At 36.4% G+C, this 15,311-nt stretch overlaps 1 protein-coding gene across 2 annotated transcripts; it reads right to left on the bottom strand.

Annotated features, from left to right (window-relative positions):
• Nucleotides 1-4,762: 4,762 nt before the first annotated feature.
• Nucleotides 4,763-7,850, bottom strand: LOC143631991 (protein OPAQUE10-like). Of its 2 annotated transcripts, XM_077100603.1 has the most exons (7): nucleotides 7,713-7,850; nucleotides 7,535-7,599; nucleotides 6,513-6,604; nucleotides 6,282-6,429; nucleotides 6,065-6,196; nucleotides 5,604-5,744; nucleotides 4,763-5,278 (listed from the first exon to the last, which is right to left on the bottom strand). In XM_077100603.1, the coding sequence occupies exons 2-7, from the start codon at nucleotides 7,595-7,597 to the stop codon at nucleotides 5,255-5,257; spliced, it is 600 nt and encodes a 199-aa protein (XP_076956718.1). In that variant the 5' UTR covers nucleotides 7,598-7,599; nucleotides 7,713-7,850; the 3' UTR covers nucleotides 4,763-5,254. The 2 variants fall into 2 exon arrangements, with proteins under 2 accessions (XP_076956718.1, XP_076956711.1); XM_077100596.1 differs by lacking the exon at nucleotides 7,713-7,850 and having other exon boundaries at nucleotides 7,535-7,665.
• Nucleotides 7,851-15,311: the final 7,461 nt, after the last annotated feature.

Here is a 15,311-nt window from a genome sequence, read left to right as displayed (position 1 = left end):
AAAGATTTCAATTCTTATAAAGTAAGGAAAGGCACCGACAACATATGTGGCGGCCCATGCCTTACAAAGATTGCAAAATCTTTGGGTTATACAAAAGATATAATGTGGCTGTCCTCCATGACTGTGTTCCCTCCGAAGGAACTCGACAAGAACACAATTACACTCATGCGTATTGCCGATGTTTTTCCCGATAGTGGTCTGCAGTGGTCCTTGCGGCCAGGACTTTTGTGGTTTCCGGGACAGATGCTAGAGGTGGAGGAGCGGGATATAATAGTTGCAGAGCTGTTGGCGGCTCAAAATCAGGGGTTGGGGAGCGATCAGGTATATCGTGAGGCAGTATTTAATTATATTTTAATACTAACGGTTGAAAATAAACATTTTTTATGTACAGGTTCATGGGCCAAATGCTGGTCAGGAGATGTCGCTTGTGCAAGGGCATATGCAGGGACATGGACAGGTATATGATCAAACATAAATTGTTAAAATTTAGATGCAAACCAAATAAAACCAAACAAAACCAAACCAAGTTACTATTTAAGGTTTACTTTAAATTTTATAAAGCTAATTTATAATATTGTTCAAATTGTTGTTCAAAACTTTCTTACATTTAAATAAATAGGTTATTTATCTGTTTTACATTTAAATATGTGTGTGATATAATATTGTTCAAAGGTTATTTGTCGGGTTTCGGGTTTTCACATCAGGTTCGAGTTTCACTGTCTTCCCTACTTACATTGTCATCCTAACGTTTATGTACTTCTTCAGGGGCCACGTGTCGATGAGGGGCAGTCGCACGGCAATGCCGGGACGGTGAATCAGGATATGCGATTAATTAATATGGAGCAGCGTATGATAAGGATGGAGAGGATGATAGAGTGGTTTGTTAGAGACAGGAACGGTCCCACTGATGATGTTCCATTACTAGGCCTGTTCACGAGCCGAGCAGAGCCCGAGCCAAGTCTAGCTCGAGCTCGAGCTCGATAATTATTCGAGCTGGCTCGGCTCGAGCTCGAATCTTAATCGAGCCAAAAATATGAGCTCAAGCTCGGTTCGGCTCGACTCGATTTGGCTCGATTTTGAAAGTAGAAGAAGATTGATTGATTGATAACAATAATAACAGTAAAGAGGAATTAATTAACATTGTTTAAAGTAGAGGAAGATTGATTGATTGATAACAATAATAACAATGGTGAGCGGCTGTTTAACGTTGTTGTTGTTGTTGTTGAGCGGCTGCGGCTGGTAGTGGTGACCGACGGTGGTGGAGACATGTGACTGATGAACTGATGGTGGTGGAGAGGAGGTCCGATTTGTTGATCTAGGGTTGAAGAAGATGAAGGCAGAAGAGGCGCTTGTTAGTTCTGTAGTTCTAAATTGTCATATGTGAAACAAATTTAGGGTTTTGTTATTATATGGTTATTTTGGGTTCTAATTGTATTGGGCTACATGGATATTCAATTGAGAAAAGAAGCCCATATATTATATATTTGGATTTTGGACTAGATAATTATATGCATGAATATATATATATATAATAAATTAAAATAAAATAGTTCGAGCCTATCGAGCGAGCTCGAGTCGAGCCGGGGCTAGCTCAGGCTCGGCTCGTTTAGAAATCGAGTCGAGCTAGGCTCGGCTCATTTACAATCGAGCCGATTTCGAGCGAGCTTTCTCCGAGCTTTTTTCGAGCGAGCTTCGAGCCATGAGCTTTTTGAACAGCCCTAGCCATTACGTGATACCCCGGCTCCGCCAAAGGAGTTGCGGCCGCAGGAAGAGTCGGGCTTTCATGATGTTGGTGATGATGCTAGCGATGACGGTAGTGATGATGTAGGTGATGATGGTGCTAGTGGTGTTGGTGATGATGATGATAGAGGTGACGGTGATGATGATGATTTTGGTGATAGTAGTTACATGGATCATGGTTTATAATGATGCCTAGTATGATAAATGCACAATTTAGCCATTATGGTTTATCTTTTAAAGTTGACGCACGTAATCATTATCTTTTTTTTGTTGTATGTGTGGATTCTAGTAATTTGGATGGATGTAGTAGTAATTTCCTTTTCAAATTATGTTGGGGTTTGATGAATGTTAATGTTTTTATTTTTATGTACTTGTTATACAACTATGTGAGTTTAGTATTTAGAAATGTTCATAGTTTCGTCTTTTTTAGGTCAAACCCAAAACCGACCCAAAGTCTTCACAATTGAATGAACATAGCCTATGTTCGTGTTCATTCATTTAGTTAATGGAACGAAATTCCTTTCTCATGTTCGTCATATATTAAACGAGCAGACATCATCGAATGGCCCGTCAAACAGTTCGTCAAACATTCGGTTCATTTACAGCCCTAATTAGGTTACACTTTGTTCTCCAGTAGAAGCAGGCTGCAAAATTCATTGACATGAAAGTAATTATTTAAAGGGATCATTGAATTAGTGTTTTAATGTTCTTGAATTCAAGCTAAATCATTTAAACCATAATTATTGTCCGGTTTATTCATCTTTAGATGTTAGTTATGTCAATAATTGATCACTGGTTCATGTTTCTGATTTTACCAAATAAACCATATTTACTAACTGCAAATATTATTATTTGCAGTTGAACCAAAAAAGATGTCCTAGTACAAGAAGCTCACATGCAATCATTATTGTTGGAGACAAAGCTTACGCCTTTGTTTTAAATGGTTACAAGTAAAACTTATTTTGTTACACATTCAAATACGAACCGTATACATTTTAGATGATTCGTATTTAAGCTACGAAATGTATCCTTTTTATACGAAGCGTTTATTTATTTTACTTAAAAGTTGTTCATATGAATCGTATGCTTTTCATATTATTCGTATTGTTCATACAAAAGCCATATGGACCGTATAACATTACATACGAAGCGTTTATTAATTTTACTTAAAACTTGTTCATATGAATCGTATGTTTTTCATATTATTCGTATTGTTTATACAAAAGCCATATGAACCGTATAACATTACATACGAAGCGTATGATGTCTGAAAAAGTATTACAGCATACGCCAGCATACGCAACGTCGCGTATGCTGTGCATACGAAACGTATACTGAATGGTGTACAAATAAGCCTAGTTAATAGGTATAGATGGTGTGCCCGTGGAATTTGCCAAATAGAATTGCAAGAATCTAGAAGTCTACAATCATGAAAAAGGATTTGCAAATTGTACTAACCTATATGGAGTTATGTTCTAAGAACATGGAAATTATTTCACTAATATGTAAAAGTAACACTTAATGTAACAAACCTATAAATATTCTCAATCTCTAACTACATGATCATATATAAATATAACATAACATGCTATGTAAACAAGTATAGTTTTCTTACTTTAATTATTGTATTGCATTGATATATCTCAAGTATAGAGTCATTTAAATCTCAAATTTGAACTTGTCAACAGGATATATCTTCTTTCCCTTATCTTCTTTCCCTTTTAAAAACTCTACTCCAATTGACTTCCATTGAATCTGACCTGATTTGCCATTTGTATTACTATTTCCATCACTCATGTTCCTGGATATCATAGAAAAACAATCATTATTATTATTATGATACATATGAGTGTATAGAAATATAGAATGAATAAGTTATTAGTTTTTTTGTGGAGAATGAACCTGAGGTGAAACAAAAACAAAATGCCAACAAGGGCTGTGCCTTTGGCTACTGTTTTAACCAATGGCGCCATGTAGCTCGGCCTTTTCTCCCTCTTCTCATTTTTGTCTTTTAGTTCATCCTGCATACCATTAAGTCTTGCTTTTCAGAATTGTTGTGTTACGCGACAAATATTATTGAGGGGTCAATTGTAATTGTTGAATAGCATGGGGGCGGTAAACTTGAACTGAAATCAAACAAATTCGTTTGGGTGTTTTTGTGAATATCAGTATGCTACAGCAGTATTGAATTGGCGGGCATCCATTTGATACAGCCATCTATAGCTAGAAAATGAAAAGATTCAAAAATAAAGACGGGAGAGGCAAACTGCAATTAAATGGTAGTTGACAAACGTGCCCAAACCCGAAAATGGGACACGCATTCGAGTATGGGATTGGTTTTAAAAAAATTCACGTGTACCAGACACATGCATACCCGTTTACCCGAAACATACCGTAAATATTTTCTTTGCATTCTTATTTTCATTTGTGCTAGGGGTGATAAATAATCTACTATTTCACTAACTTTAAGTTATTATATTTTTTCTAATTTTATCGAGTAATAAAAATATATAAGCAAGATATACAGAATCCCGACGAGTTATTTTAACAAACTAACAAGTATACCCAATGCCCCATAGGTAATTACCGACAGATACATGGCGAGTATTGGGCCCGGTTTTGGGACACAGTTTACAATCGGGCATGAGACTGAGATTACCAATACCCGTCCCATTGCCATCCCCGAGGAATTATATCGATGTATGAACACAGCTTATCATTTATATTATAAATAGCTACTAAAATAAAAATGTATGAATATTATGTAACGTTTAGTATAAGAACAAATGGTCACATACAATTTACTTTTCTTATTATGTAATATTTTTAATCATTAATTAAAAAATTAAGATATTAACTTTAGTTATCATTACTATTTATAATATAAATAGCAACTAAACTATAATACGTTATCAGAAAACAAAGTGAGGAATTATACCAAGGACATGAAGGTACCTTACTAACAGCTTTACTCGTATCTTCAGCATCAATACAGCTATCATAACTTTCACTAAATTTAGCACCTACATGATCATTAAACACATCATCGATGTTGTGACTCGAATTTGGATAATCTATTTTCATAAACTTGTCATGCAACTCGTTACCTGCCACGTTTTCTTGCAGACTGTCTGCAATGTTTGTGACATCATCCTTAACCGAGTCATCAGACTTAGAGTCAAAGTCAAAGTCAAGCACACGGCCCAACATGCGGCTACTCGGTGTTACGGATGTGAACTCATCGCCTATTATAAATCCCGATTCAAAAAAGTTTGAAAACATTTCCTCCAACTGATTCTCATTAACATACTGCAAGAGAACGGATCTTGGTGTATGTGCAACTTTATAGAGTTCTTGGTTGCTGACATCAGAATGCTGAGCCAGCGTGTACTTATAATCAACCGTGTTTGGTGATTCTCCTGATTCTAAATATAGAAAATCCACAGACGAAGTGTCTGAAAATTGGCTTTGTTCTTCATCAGATTCTTCAAGATGTGATGACTCGTCATCTTGTTCAGGTGATGCAAAAATAAGTTTTCTACAGAGAAGTTGAAAAAGAAAACTTTTAGTTAATTAAATTTGAACATATTAGGCGAAATGCTTGGGTGTAAAAGGTCAAAACAGGTCAACACTCTTTTTTTTACTACCTTTGTATTTCATGAATAATTAATATATATATAGGGTAGAGAAGTAGGGATGTGAATTTCTGACACAGCACGAAACAAACCAATAATAAACAAGCAGAACTTGATCTTAAAAAAGACTCGCGAGTCAGCACAGCTCGTTTACACCCCTAGCTCCCGAGAAACTGATTGTAAGGCCTAAAACAGAGAGTTTTTAGTTCTTGTATGAGACTAGAATACCTGCCTGGATTTCAATCTGGCATGTTTACTTCGTCCGCAAGTAACACTCGACATAGAAGATAATTCCAAGTTTCTTCTGATGCATCTAACTGCATCTGTTGGCATTGCTACCGTGTTGGTCACAATGTCAAAATCCGGAACCTAACACAACAAATTAAAGAAAGTTTAACATCATGTAAAGATAATGTTAAAATCTATTTCCAACTTTGTATGATTATATTTCTAGTAAAGTATATTAGGTCGGTTTTGGGCTCAAACTGAACCAGAAACTGATAACTTGTTTTTTGAGTTTTTGAAAACCCTTTGGTTTCGGTTTTTTGGTTTTACCAGACCTGCTAAAATTTTTGGCCATAAAGTTTTTTGACCGAAAGTAATTAATTTAGGCCCAAATCTTTTGTGGGTTCGTTTTTTTTTTAGTTTTTCGGTTACACATCTTTGAACGAAAACATAATATAACTTACATTTAGTTGTTTAGATCTAGCCTTCATTGATAAAGATCTTATACAAATGCATACTTTCCTAATATTCCTCTTTTCCACAACATCAGATGGAGAGAAAAGATCTACACTGTTTAATCCCATAACCTTGCACACCTGCAACAAATTAATTAAAAAAAATGAAGTTTAAATTGCATGTAATAAAGAAATAAAACCATATTACAAGTTTTAAGAAGCTCGCCTTTAAAAACGAGTCAACATTTGAATAAGGTCTATATTTCCCACTTCTCTTTCGCGTATCAACGGGTACAAACATGCGGGATTTATAACTTTTGAGTTCCATGTATTTAACCAACAACATGTTCCATAATTCTTTAGAAACTTCAAACCTGTCACGTCAAATACTGTGAATTTGACTTCAAAATGAAAAACGTTAATAAAGTTGTGGATAATATAAAGGGTAAGAACTTACAGAAGCTCTCCATCAGAAAGTAGATCACCTATGCTTAATTGATCATCAAATCTTGTGTGCAGCACTTCTTCAATCCATATTCTTGCTTGAGACTAAATTATATATAAACATCAAACAATAAGTTAAATCACTTAGAATATTACAACAACTTTTATGACGATGTCGTGTAATTATTCATAAAATATATGCATCAACTCAGCAACAATTTTATATATTACATTTCCAACATAACGTTTAAATTAGAAAATTTTGGACCTACAAACTTAACAACAAATATGTCATTATTTAAACGGCATGACATCTATATTCTTGAAATCAAAAGTGGACAGTGGACTCCGATTTAAACAATTAATTACTCCAATTCATATGAAACTTTTTGTAAGTTGTGTTATTTTAATTGTTTTTATGTATTCATTTCTCATGAATAAGCGAATGAGAATTATCGGAGAATGGACAGTTAGAACTAATGAAATAAATTGTTGGAAATGAAGAGTAGATAAAAAAGTTTACATCTCTGAAATCAAAAACAAAAACAAAATTATTTAACTTTATATTTTAACACTTTACATCTCTGAAATCAAAATATTAACTTCTTACGGGTTAACAAGTGTTGATCTGTTTAAAAAAACGAGTCATGTTAGCCAACCAAAAACCTGTTTTTTCGTGTCACCTTCAATGCATATATCATCTAGTTATATGAGTGTATATCTATATTAAATAATTCCCTGTTGGTATGCTCATATTGGTAATAAAAATAGACAAATCAGTAACTAAAAGCTGAATTTAATCTCAATATTTTTACAGAAAATTAGACAAATTCAATAAACTCATTAGCTGAAGTCAAAACACTAGCAAGTAAATCAAACTCAAATTTATACAAATGTGGTTAGTGTTCAAAGATCTACACCAATTTTGCAACTGAAAACTGTTAAGTCTGACCACAAAAGTCAACAATTAATTTCCCCAAATCAAGAACTCACTGCGGACATAACACAAACACTTGGTGGGCATAAAATAATTACCTGTAAGAAGACATCTTCAAGCTCACGGAAGCTGGGTGAAGAAGACAAATCATCAACAGCCATGGCTAATACACCATCAATCAATGATATTATTCAAAGATTGAAGTGGGTTTCAAATAAAGTCATAAAAGACTCGTTTTTTATGTTAATTAAAGAACAAATAAAGAGAAAAACGTACGGAGTATAATAATAAGTTTGTCCACATGTTCGGATAGTCCGGCTGTTTAAACTCATCCATGAACTTGGTGGCGCCAACATCACTTGTTACTACAACCAACCATCGTCTATGGCTGTTTTTGTTCCAAGTTTCATTTTTTTTATATTTGTTTATGTTTTAGAATAATGTTTTTGACTCAACTAATTATGTAATGTGGACTTGTGATTTAATATGTTGGTTACTTAAAGTAATATTTTGGACTTGATTGAATAATTTTTTAATTGAGAACTTATGAAGTTATGATCCTTTGTACTTAAGTAATTAACTAAGCATTCACATGAAACAATTATAGATTCACCTCTATATGTGTTTTGTAAGTATTAATTAGTCGGTTTATGGAAAAACCTAAGCAACATGTGTCCTTAGTTATTTCTTTAAAGCTTTTTTAATGAGTGGTTCCCTAATTAGGGAGAAGCTATGCTTCACGGGCCCTGTGCGGGTATATGAAACCCAACAGGTACACCGTTGCGTCATTGTGACTACCCGTTAAAAGATACGTCATCGAGTTGTGACACCTATGGTATTTTGTATGGAGTGAACGCTGAAGAACGCTATAAAGCAGTTAGATTTTTAAGAAAAATGGACCATTTAAGTACTCATACTTTTCTTTTTACCATTTTAATTCGTCAAAATCATGAAGTTTTTACCAATATTCTACACACAAAAAAACAACATTTCTCTATAGATTCACAAAAATCAAAAGTTGGTGCAAGCAATAAATTTTGAGGAGTTGCTGACGGGTGGTCCATGGGACAGCCCTTAAGTGATATAAGACCGTTAATAACCATGCATACAATCGGTTTATTTTGTGGAATTATTTGACTATGATTATTCATATAATTGCAGGTAGGAGAAGATAGAGGATGTAATTACGAGAACGTGGGCGAAAACGGTGAAAAAAACGGAGTTGAAACGAGAAAGTTATGACGAAAACAAGGTGGCTGTGTTAAAAGCCACCGTAGCTTACGGTAGCCACCGTAAGCTACGGTGGGACCTGATGAAAATGGTCATCGTATGGCAGTTTTAAGCCACCGTAGGGTATTTGGAAGCCACCGTAAGCTATGGTGCAAAATTTGACGTGAGGTCGAAGACTCACTCAAAAATAAACCGATTACAACTATTAGATAGCGATAAGCGGGTATCGAACACATGGAGTTTATGGAAAGTGCGTTACCAAGTAACTTTATAATTAAACTAAATTAAGCTAAATGCAAAAGTAAATTCAAAGATTTGGTTGTTTTGATTAACGAAAAGAACTGAAAGCAATTTAACAAGTTTTAAATCAATATGAGAAAATATGTCCTCCCTCGGTTTCAGGTTTCCATGAATGTTACAGTTGATGTTTAAACTAAGTTCGTGTTTATGTAAATGAATGCGATAAATGAAGATCAAGTACTTGGATTATACAACGCAAGGTGATCACTCAAAAACCAATTAGTTTATTTAACCTTAAATCCCTCCCGAATAATCTCGATTACTTAAAGAACCAAGAACTGACGGTTTGGAACACAAAATCGATAAACTAATAATCTATCAATCAATACATAAACACCATAATAATGAAATCAATAAGATCAAATATTATCTCAGAAATCGTCTAAACATTCAACCAAACATAAAGGAGTTTAGCCGAGCATGATTCGGTTCATCATTCCTTCGATTATAATTTGCATATGAATCAAAAACGAGTCTTTAATGATTACCACACTCAAAATAATGTTATTTCACCCCAAAATCGCCTCTAGGTCGCTCTAGGATCAAAAGATATGATAAGGATCCCAAAAGCCGCCCAAAAATACAAGTTATAACGTTTTTACGACTTTCCTCATCAGGTCTACCGTAAGCTACGATGGCCACCGTAGCTTACGATGGATTCCAAATACCCTACGGTGGCTTAAAACTGCCATACGATGACCATTTTCATCAGGTCCCACCGTAGCTTACGGTGGCTACCGTAAGCTACGGTGGCTTTTAACACAGCCACCTTGTTTTCGTCATAACTTTCTCGTTTCAACTCCGTTTTCTTCACCGTTTTCGCCCACGTTCTCGTAATTACATCCTCTATATTCTCCTACCTGCAATTATATGAATAATCATAGTCAACTAATTCCACAAAATAAACCGATTGTATGCATGGTTATTAATGGTCTTATATCACTTAAGGGTTGTCCCATTGACCACCCGTCACATTCCCACACTTACTCGTTGCTTGCCCTCAAGCAACACCTCAAACAACAATTTTCTATTACATTCAACTTGTATCCACCAATCTTACCATAATTCCGGTTCGGTTAGGGTCCCAATTCATACCTTATTCCCTTATTTTAATCGGGTGCACTAGTTCACTTGATGTTCCATTTAAACCGAAGATTTCTAAACAAACCTAACATGCTTTCGGCTTACCTATACATAGCACACATTTACACAATAACCTTTCCTTGGTGATCATCCGTAATTCATATTTAATCAATTCTCCTCGCATACGCTGGTACAATCATCAAATCTCCACCTATGTAAAAGCATTTGACATGAATACAAATCAAGATGGTCTTAAAACGGGTTGTAATGGGGCCAAGTGTAAGGGTATGGAAGGGAATATTGAAAGTAGCTCAAGCGACCCGATCCGACTTATTACAAACAAACTAAGAAAACAATGAAATAAACAACTATAAACATCACTAACTTATATTTTCTTTTTCTCTTTTTTTTTTCTTTTTTTTTCTTTTTTTTTCACTCAATAAATAATACTTTGAACTATACATAATCATTGCAACTCTAATACAAGTTTTTTTTTTTTGATGAACTAATATAATACTTGATCATTACATACAAGCATGATAAACATAATGCTTCACATATCTAACTGATAAATACTAAAACAATTACATAGAAACCTATTAAGTCAGATCGTTTCGCAATATAACACCGGGGTAGATCAAATAAAAGAATAGGCCCAATAAGGTTTTCTAAAGGAACCCAACCCCCCTCCCCTCACATAACCATCCTCATATGTATAATATATGAGGGCCCAACCCCCCCCCCCCAAAACCCACACTCTCGCTCATCCAGACGAGGCTTAACCTAAGTGTCTCTATCACTTTTGCACTCATGCCAAGCTAAGATCTCGAAATGCACTAATTGTACAAGTTCTATCGGAGAATATCAACCGTCTCACCAACCAATACTTCCTCAATTCTCAAGTGTAAACGAACGTGTTATGCAAGTTATTACACCGAACACATGCTAACATTGGTTAGAAAACTACATAATCTCCTTTTTTAGGACTATTGGTTTTTATTGGTCCCAAGTCTTTCATTTTTGCCGGCGCTGGTCCCAACTATCACTTTAACTGCCAACGGTCCCAACTTTCACACATGTGTCTGCCACCAATCCACGACTAACCGAGTACTAACTCCGTTATGTTTTAGATGACGTGTCCATCCTACGTGTTAAAAAACCTTGACGTGGCTGCCTGCGTGTATACCCAATCGATCAAGAACAACCCCAAATTAAAACCCTAATTCAATCATTGAATCATTCGTTCATCGAACAGTGATCAATCAAATTGACCAGCACAGGAGTCAAATCGAGTTCATCGAACAGTGATCAATCATTCGAGTTCGATTCTTTAACCATTTTCAACTGCTATTATTCAAATCATCATCACCTTCACTTGAATTCAATTAGTTGATCCAATCACTCACGATGCCTTCAAGAAGACGAACGCTTCTCAAAGTCATCATCCTCGGCGACAGCGGGTCAGTTATTTCATTTCGCCTCTTAAACTTGAACTGTATTAGGGTTTTGTACTTAATTCGAGTTCGATTTGACTCCTGTGCTGGTCAATTTGATTGATCACTGTTCGATGAACGAATGATTCAATGATTGAATTAGGGTTTTAATTTGGGGTTGTTCTTGATCGATTGGGTTCTCGATCGATTGGAGATATCGATTTGGGGATTTGTATTAAATTGTCATCTGATATTATTATATATTCAAGGAGGAGAAGGGTTTTTTGTTATTAATATACACGCAGGCAGCCACGTCAAGGTTTTTTAACACGTAGGATGGACACGTCATTTAAAACATAACGGAGTTAGTACTCGGTTAGTCGTGGACTGGTGGCAGACACATGTGTGAAAGTTGGGACCGTTGGCAGTTAAAGTGATAGTTGGGACTAGCGCCGGCAAAAATGAAATACTTGGGACCAATAAAAACCAATAGTCCCCTTTTTTAAAACAACTAGGCACATGTTATTTAGGGAATTGTGACCATAAAAAGGGACCAAAACTTTACCCCGCCATTTTACCACTTTCCGTTTTCTTTAAACACACATTAAAAAAAATAAGTTTTTCTGATTTTTTAATTTTTTCTTTGATTTTTTTATATGAAATTTTTCAAAACAAACAAAAATTTCCTCATCCCCACACTTGGGATACATTGTCCCCAATGTACGGTTTTGAAAAAAAAATAAAAACAAAGACACTACTAAGTAAAACTCTACTTCCTTCCATGAAAAACCCGGGTTGTTCCCAACACAGTGTCGAAGAGAAATCCATAAGAATTCCCCCACACTTGGTTTTTGCTAAGATGGTATGCTTAAAATACCATTAATAACAAACAAACTAGAAATTATAATGCAAAATGAAAATAAAAATATACAAAATGTACAATTACCACCTTTTTGAAACTTCACGACATTGAAGGTGGGTGACTGGCCAACACCCGTGCAGCCTTCTCGTTATTAGCACACTCTTTTTCAAGCAACTGTTGCCAGTCTTCCGGTAAACCAGGGTCGGGCTCGAACATCCTCAATCTCCACCCTGGATCATTTAGGTTAGGTGGATGTCTCACTTTCGTCTTCCTTGGTCGGCTACCTTTTTCTGACACCTTCTCACTCTGTTGATATTCAACTTCTTTCTTCTTAACTAACTGTCAATCACAAAACACTCCACTTTCGTGTGATCCTTGCTCAAGGATACACACTTGTTAACAAAATCCGCCTTTAGGCTTTCCTTGTCAACAAAAGAGTCAGTATTATTTTCAAATAATAATAATCGTTTATCACGATTCCCACACTTTATTCTCATTGTCCCCTTAGCACAATCAATCACTGCAAGTGAAGTGGCAAGGAAGGGTCTACCCAATATGACTGTGGGCTGCGTGTTAGTTACATTTTTAGCATAATCAAGTACTAAAAAGTCAACTGGGTAACAGAAATCCTCCACATGTACCATCACATTATTAATCATGCCTCGGGGAAGTGTATGGGTTTGATCCGCTAAAACCACGGTGGTGTTTACTATTTGTATTGGACCAAACACATACTGATCATATAAACTACCGGGAATGATGCTAACACAAGCTCCAAGATCTAGCAGTGCCCGATTAGTTTTAAATTCACCAATTTGGATTGATAAAAGGGGCACTCCTGGGTCTTGAAGTTTACTCGGGATAATATTATTATCATCCCTCTCATCCCTTATTTTGGTTAATTTGTCATTTAAACATTTATCACAAGAACAATTTTCACAAAAAGATGTGTCATTCGGTTGTAATTCAGAGTTATTTTGAAAAATTGTTTCATAATTAACCACATTTTCAATCTCATCACTAATATCTTCTACCACTCCCTCAACAAACTGTGGTGTTGGGTCAACTTGAACACTAGAAATTTCAAAATTAGGTAAAAGACTTACTGCATTGATATGCACGTTGTTCCCCTTCTTTAAACTCAAGCTGTTTTTCTTCAAATTCGCCACATCGGTTGCAAGTTGACCCATTTGAGTGGTCAACGATTGGATGGCTTTGTCACGGACTTCATCCTTTTGCATGCGCACTTCATCAAGTTGATTTCTCCTTTGCATGTCTTGTTGCATCAACTTCAACATGTCCATAACCTCATTTCCACTCGATGAACTTTGACCCATTGACCCACTTTGACCACCACCTCCTTGACCTTGGAACCCTTGATTATTCCCGCCATGAAAATTACCTTGGTTATTATATTGTTGGCGAGGAACATAATTGCCTTGATTTCCTTGAAAATTCGGGTTAGATTGAGTGGCCGGGTTTCCATATCGAAAATTCGGGTGATTTCTCAACCCGGGGTGGTAGGTGTTGGAGTTCATGTTGTAATTTCTACCACCTCCCCTTTGAAGTGCATTCACCTCTTCCACCGGTGCTTGACCTACCGTACATACCTCCGTTGCATGACCCAACTCGTTACAATTTGTACAAACATCGATTACTTGATTAGTGGTTTGTACATTTCCTTCTTCCACGGCTTGCACTTGCGGTCTACCAACCGCCGGTCTTGCTCTTCGTCCGGTTTGAGCCTTTCTCTTTGATGTAACCGCCATTTGTTTCAAATACGCTCAATCATCTTGTTCATAATTGGTACCAAATGTACCATTAGTGATCGACCGCAAATCCCGTTCATCCTCCATACTCAACCCTTTATGAAACGCATTCAACAATTCCCATAAAGCAATACCGTGATGAGGACAATTTTTGATCATCATGTTAAACCTCTCGAATGCTTCATGAAACATTTCCCCCGTTTGTTGTTGGAAGGTTCTCAAACTTCTTCTCGCATCATTTGTCTTTTGGGCCGTGTAAAATTCTTCCAAAAATCTTTGTTGCATTTCGGCCCAAGTATAAATAGACGCGGAAGGCAAAGTGTAAAACCATCTCTTTGCCTTGTCTTCCAACGAAAACTGAAATAAAACCAACTTTACCTCATCCAATGTAAAACCTTTACCTCCATTTGTGTTGCAAATGGAGTCATATGCCTCCAAGTGGAAGTACGGTTCCTCTGTTGCTAGACCCTTATACTTCGTAATTCTTTGAAGTGAATTTGTTCTTACTTCAAATGTCCTCCCTTGATGATTGAGAGGAATAACCACCGGAGATGGATTATTAGTAATTATGGGTCGGAAGTGGGCTTCAACCCCCATAACCATCTCTCTTGCGTGCCTTCTTGGTACCCCCATTGGTACTCTTGGTTGACCCATTTGCCTATAAACGGGTCTGGGCTGCGCATATTGTTGTTGAAACTGTGGATCTTGAGGTTGCCCTTGCGGTTGTTGGATAATTGGCTGCGGTTGAACTTGTTGATTCACAACAACCGGTGGTTGTTGTTGAGCTTGTTGTATAACTGGTGGTTGCACGTTTTGTTGGACAACCACTGGTTGTTGTTGAGGTTGTTGTTGAACAACCGGTGACTTGTCTATTAAACCCTTGCACCGATTTCGGATGTTGCCATTGACCAATGGCCAAATTTCCCGGATTTACCCTTTGACTTCCATCACCTCCCGTGTAGTAACCTTCCGCTTCATACCCCTCGAATTCACTGTCAAACCCATATCCATATCCGTCACCTTGTGTTCTTGAATGTTGCATAAAAGGTTGGGGTTGGTATTGGTAGTTTGATTGCGATTGTTGAATGGGTGGTCGTTGATATTGTTGAGATGATGATGACGCACCAAAGTTAGGAAAAAAGTTGGTAATAGGTGGCAATGTGGATGATGTTGCATAGGTGAATTGAGCAGGGATGGG

Source organism: Bidens hawaiensis, unplaced genomic scaffold, assembly GCF_021521415.1.
Source record: "Bidens hawaiensis isolate Kalapana, Puna unplaced genomic scaffold, B.hawaiensis_p1.1 tig00000512_1, whole genome shotgun sequence".
NCBI lineage: Eukaryota > Viridiplantae > Streptophyta > Magnoliopsida > Asterales > Asteraceae > Bidens > Bidens hawaiensis.
This window is presented reverse-complemented; position numbering and strand designations above follow the sequence as displayed.

Excerpts from the sequence above, each read along its gene's own strand:
- LOC143631991 (XM_077100603.1), bottom strand. The coding sequence starts at position 7,597 with ATGGCTGTTGATGATTTGTCTTCTTCACCCAGCTTCCGTGAGCTTGAA. Across the intron at positions 6,605-7,534 it reads TTGAAGATGTCTTCTTACAG|TCTCAAGCAAGAATATGGAT; the intron begins GTAATTATTTTA and ends TATATAATTTAG. Across the intron at positions 6,197-6,281 it reads ATGTTGACTCGTTTTTAAAG|GTGTGCAAGGTTATGGGATT; the intron begins GCGAGCTTCTTA and ends AATTTGTTGCAG.